The 6,065-nt window shown below is 34.6% G+C and overlaps 1 protein-coding gene across 1 annotated transcript in view; it reads right to left on the bottom strand.

Moving 5' to 3' along the window:
- The window catches only part of LOC140920398 (uncharacterized), an 18,626-nt gene extending 17,113 nt beyond the window's left edge, over positions 1-1,513 (bottom strand). The window contains exons 1-2 of the mRNA XM_073368669.1: positions 1,453-1,513; positions 819-1,398 (exon numbers count right to left, since the gene is read on the bottom strand). Of these exons, the coding sequence (XP_073224770.1) occupies positions 819-1,398; positions 1,453-1,513 (641 nt within the window). The remainder of the gene's footprint in view (positions 1-818; positions 1,399-1,452) is intronic.
- Between the last annotated feature and the right edge of the window lie 4,552 nt (positions 1,514-6,065).

Genomic DNA, 6,065 nt, shown 5'->3' with positions numbered 1-6,065 from the left:
ACAATCACAGATAAGGCCCTAGATGCAAACTAAAAGTTTGGAAGGAGCCCTTACCTTCGCGTTAGCTCTAACGTGCGTTTCCGGTACCGTGAGCAAATCCGGTAAAAATCTCCGCTCGCAACGTCGCCTCCAAATTGGTCCCCTAGCACCGTAGCGTGGTAGTGAGCAACTTTCCCTTCTATCTCTTCGAGAAATGAAGCTTGGATCTAGAAGAAACGGAGGGGTTTGTGTTTGGATCTCAAATACCGTTTTTCTTCGTTTTCGAATCAAAGAGGAAGAGTGGAGTTGCGAAATCCTTGTTCTAACTCTCACCCAACCTTGGGTTACTAGTTTTGAAGAAAAGAAAGCGACGAAAATGAAAACGGGAGAAAGGAGGGAAATTGGCCGCGGGTCAGAGGAAGAAGATGATGGAAATTCCAATTTTCCTTCCTTTCTTTTTCTTTCCTTTGTTTTTCCTTTCTTCCTTTTTCCTTCCTTCCTTTTATACTATTTTCTTTTCCTTTTCCTTCCTTCTAGTTTTCCTTTCTTTTTCCCTCCAAGCAAACATATATATATAAAATATATAACTTAACAAATATCTCAAAATATCTAGATATTTGTTAAATTACCGTTTCGCCCGAAACGCATAAAATTAACCGTAAAGTATTCACCGCAGTTAATTTCAATTTATTTATCGACGAGAAATTCTAATTGGCATCGAAATATCTTTTTGATTATAAAACTCCAAAATATAATTAACTTTGGCTTAAAAGCCTCCGAGCCAAAATCCAAAATACCCCAAAAATACATAAAGTGTACTTTAAAATTACGGGTCTTACATTTTCAAAGCTATTGCTTTACCCTTTTTGATTGGTTTGTCTTCTTGTAGCAGCACTTCATGTGCTCGTAATGTTCCAATCAATTCCTCCAGTCCGAATACATCAAGATTCTTGGCCTGGCTTATGACTGTCACCATCGGTCTCCATATTATTGGAAGACATCTCATTATCTTTCTTACTCTTTCTTGAACTGTGTAAGCTTTCCCAATAGAACGCATTTCATTTACTATTGTTGTGAACCTTGAGTACATTTCATCAATAGTTTCTCCATCTTGCATTTCGAACAGTTCGAATTTCCTTATGCCAATGTCTATCCTTGTTTCTTTGACATGGCTTGTTCCTTCATGATGAGTTTGCAGTGTATCCCATACTTCTTTTGCAGTTGTGCATTCATCTACTCTTTCATTTTCTTCCCTACTCAAAGCACACGATAAGAATAATTGAGCTTTTGAGTTTAGAAGTACCTTAAATTTTTCTTCAGCTGTCCAATCTGCTTCTTTCTTTAAAGTAGAGGTTGAATCATTTTGGTTGACTCTTGGTATGAAATTTCCATCTGTAATGATGCGCCACATTCCTGTATCTGGAGATTTTAAGAGCAACTGCATTTTGCTTTTCCAAAAATAGTAGTCTGTGCCATCAAAGTAAGGTGGTCGGTATAATGACACTCCTTCAGCAATGTACATATTTTTTGACATTTTTCTTCTAGATCTTTTTCTCTAACACTTGTTAGGTGTTCAAATTTTAGAGACTTGGTTTTAACCAGAAAACGGAGAACGTTCTTGGTTTTAACCAGAAAACGGAGAACGTTCTTGGTTTTAACCAGAAAACGGAGAACGTTCTTGGTTTTAACCAGAAAACGGAGAACGTTCTTGGTTTTAACCAGAAAACGGAGAACGTTCTTGGTTTTAACCAGAAAACGGAGAACGTTCTTGGTTTTAACCAGAAAACGGAGAACGTTCTTGGTTTTAACCAGAAAACGGAGAACGTTCTTGGTTTTAACCAGAAAACGGAGAACGTTCTTGGTTTTAACCAGAAAACGGAGAACGTTCTTGGTTTTAACCAGAAAACGGAGAACGTTCTTGGTTTTAACCAGAAAACGGAGAACGTTCTTGGTTTTAACCAGAAAACGGAGAACGTTCTTGGTTTTAACCAGAAAACGGAGAACGTTCTTGGTTTTAACCAGAAAACGGAGAACGTTCTTGGTTTTAACCAGAAAACGGAGAACGTTCTTGGTTGAAAACAGAAAACGGAGAACGTTCTTGGTTTTAACGAGAAAATGGAGAACGTTCTTGGTTAGTTAAAATTAGTAATTCAATTTATGTAATTAACTTGATAATCAATAAAACTGAAAGTAAATAGATAAGGGAAGAGATACCACACAATGATATAACCTGGTTCACCCAACTCGGGTTACGTCCAGTCCTCACAACCGTGAGATTTTCCACTTAAGTGTTTAAAACAAAGAACCTTCTTGGTTTTACAGCACCTAGTTCAGATCAGCCTTGATCTATTTCAATCTCTATTACTTTCCACCCAGAAAGTAACAACAGTACCTATCTAACCTTGATAGGATGTAATCTTAAACAAACTCTTATAGTTTGAGTTTTTACAATTGAATTGTTTTTTGTCAGAATCTGAGATTTCTCAACTCTTGTTTGAGAATAGATTCTTTACAAAGGATCTAATGATAATTGCGCAAACTAATATATGAATATGAATCAGTAGCTGTTTCACAAAAAGCAGAATGAATGATTGCCTCTGTTTTGCAGAATTTCAAGTATGTATGTGATTGATTTATGGGTTTCTTAGCACTTGAATTTCTTGTCTTGATTATGGATATTGGCCTTCTATTTATAGGCTGTAGAGGCACTGAATGAAGGTACACAAGAGCTGTTGGAGAGGCTCTGCTTTTTGACTGAAACATTATTTCAGAATAAAAATAATCCTTCTTTGAAATAACTTTTTGACTTTATTGGTTTAGCATTTAAAGCAGTTCCATCCTCTTTTAGAAAGTACTCTTGACGTTTCTTCATTGATCTTGGATGGTACATTCTCTGTCTTGAGTCTTGAGTGTAGCTAGAGAAGTTTGCAGAGGAATTACAGGCTATTTCAGAGGAGATGCAGTGCTGCTGTTATTGTGCAGAAAACGGAGAATTATTAACATTCTTGGTTTGTCAGTTTGAACTTTCTTAAGCTTCAATAATCATTCTGGAGTTCCCGTTTTAATCATTCTGGGTTTCCTTTGCAATTGTCTTGTCATATGTCAAGATTGATCGAACTTTCTTGATATTTGATTTTTGGAGTTTGCAAACTGTCATGACTTTTGTCTGTCTTTGAGTCCTTTTATTTTTGAGATCAAATAGCCTTTTTGAGCTTGGATGAATCCTACTTGTTCCTTGCCATGTACTGATTAGATATGAACAAATTTCCAGGGCAGACTCTTTGTTAAAGAGGTAGAAAAAGTTTGATCAACATGCTGTGATGAACTTTTTTGAAGCTGGAGATCTTTCTCTGTTTTAATGTTCTTGTTGATGTTTTCTTTGCTTTGCTTGATTTTGTTCTTAATTAAATTCACTCAAAAGCACAAGTTAAATTAACATAACATTTAGAATCATAATTGGAGTTTGCAAACTGTCATGACTTTTGTCTGTCTTTGAGTCCTTTTATTTTTGAGATCAAATAGCCTTTTTGAGCTTGGATGAATCCTACTTGTTCCTTGCCATGTACTGAGTAGATATGAACAAATTTCCAGGGCAAACTCTCTGTTAAAGAGGTAGAAAAAGTTTGATCAATATACTGTGATGAACTTTTTTGAAGCTGGAGATCTTTCTCTGTTTTAATGTTCTTGTTGCTGTTTTCTTTGCTTTGCTTGATTCTGTTCTTAATTAAATTCACTCAAAAGCAAAGTTAAATTAACATAACATATAGAATCATAATTAACACTCTTAATTAACTTTTTGTTTGTTTTCATCAAAACATTAAATTGAGATTTTGTCTCAACAAGTGACCTAGTCCGCGACTCAACCCAGTAGTATTTTCGATGGCATAAATAGGTTTTAATAGTTTTTCTAAACTAAAAACAACAGTCTCATTTTCCGCCCTAGATGTCTTACTCAAAAAGAAAACTTCTTTAAAGACAACATATGGACAATACGTGTAGCGATGCTAATGAGTGCTGGTGATCACTCAAATTAATCAAATCTGCGTTTTGATCTAATTCATTTAAGTTTGCTTCTAACTTGAATTAATTGAGTTAAACTTAATGAGGTTCAATTCGAATAGCATATTTAATATTTTGAAGCCGTAATCCAATTTATTGATGTAGCATATATTTTTATTTATTTAATTATTATTGATGTATGATTAAAATTTAGTTGTTTGATTATATTTGAGAATTTATTGCAATTTTAATTTTTTTAGAGTGTTTTATTGTACTTGTCGATGTATTTTAAGTATCCAATAATATATTATGATATAGTTTTATTATTTTTGAGATGTTCAAAAATTTATAAATGACAAGGGCAAAGTCATATATCAACTTTTCAATTATCTTTTATTTATATTTTATTTGAAGGTTATTAGTGATGATTCAAATTTTTCTTCTTTTTGTTGTTAATTCAATTTTTTAAGTAACAGCGATTCTAAGTTACCTCTTCCATTTTATTGTGGTATGTATTCGAGTGTTTGCACTATGATCAACAAAATATATTCAATATAAAAACTTATTTTTCACTTATACCATAAAACATATATAAATATATAATACTTGATTTTTAATAACGTTTTTTTAATAGAAACAGTTTCAATAAATGTTATGGAAGATTTTTATAGCGCTTTTTAACTATCTTCTATTTATATTTTATTTTGAAGATAGTATACAGTGATGATTTAAATTTTTAGCCTTTTTTATTGTTAATTCCATTTTTTTTAGTAACAACAATTTTATTTTACCTATTCTATTAAGTATGGGAGTGTTTGCATTCGGATCAACATCAAATATTCAATATAAAAAGTTACTGTTCACTTATATGATAAACATATATGTACCTCGTGCTCTTGGATCCCCCCTTTCTTCTCAGATCCAGTTGCTGAACTCATCTATAAATAGAGAGCTCATATCACTTGGAAAAGCACACCAAAAGCACTCCGTATCTGAGGCTTTTCTCACTTCTCCCCCTTATATTCTTCTTCTTCTTCTTCTTTTCTTGAGTAGCCTCCGTGCTATATTTGAGTGTTAGTCTATCGACTGGCATACAGAGGGTGTAATTCTATAACGGTTTTCTACAGTGCAGTAGAACTCCGATACAGTGAATCTGGGCTGTTTTATCCTGGGGACTTCGTGGTTGATAGTCTGCCTTGCACAATTTTGGGCAGTGCCTCGAAACGTCTTAAAGAGAGCGACCTAGTCCGCGACTCAACCCAGTAATATTTTCGGTGGCATAAATTGTTTTCAAAGGTTTTCGAATTTCAAAAAAAAAATTTTAAGACGTTTTCGAACTGCCATGTCTACCGACGAAATTACTGGGTCAGGTTCATCTGCTACTGACTACAACAAACCATTTCGGTTTGAGGGAAGTCACTTCAAACGATGGCAACAAAAGATGCTGTTTTTTCTAACCACGAAAAAGCTTGCCAACGTTTTGAAGGATGATATTCCGGTTGTACCAGAAAAAGGTGAACAAGCTGAAAAGGATAAAATAGCTGCTGAATTAACCCTATGGGAAAATAATGATTACTTATGTAAGAATTATATTCTCAATGGACTTGCTGATGATCTGTATGACTACTACAGCTCCGACAGCAATACTGCTAAACAGGTTTGGGATGCTTTAAAGAAGAAGTACGATACTGAGGAAGCTGGAGCCAAGAAGTATGCTGTAAGCCGCTACCTCAAATATCAGATGACAGATGACAGATCAGTCGAAGCTCAGTCTCACGAGATCCAGAAAATTGCTCACGAAATCATCACTGAAGGTATGTCCCTAGATGAACAGTTTCAAATTGCTGTTATTATTGACAAACTGCCCCCTGCTTGGAAAGAATTTAAAAATTCTCTTAGGCATAAAACTAAAGAATTCTCTCTAGAAAGTCTGATAACCCGCCTTAGAATTGAGGAGGAATCTCGCAAGCAAGACCAGAAAGATGAAATTCTTCTTGTAGCTAATAACAAGAAGAAGAAGTCCATCGGAGCGGTTCTGAAGCCAAACAGCAAACAACTGAAGAATCAGAACCGCACTTCAAAGAACA

Source organism: Cicer arietinum, chromosome 5, assembly GCF_000331145.2.
Source record: "Cicer arietinum cultivar CDC Frontier isolate Library 1 chromosome 5, Cicar.CDCFrontier_v2.0, whole genome shotgun sequence".
In the NCBI taxonomy this organism is placed as follows: Eukaryota; Viridiplantae; Streptophyta; class Magnoliopsida; order Fabales; family Fabaceae; genus Cicer; species Cicer arietinum.
The sequence above is the reverse complement of the archived record's forward strand: the minus strand, read 5'-3'. Positions and strand labels throughout refer to the sequence as shown.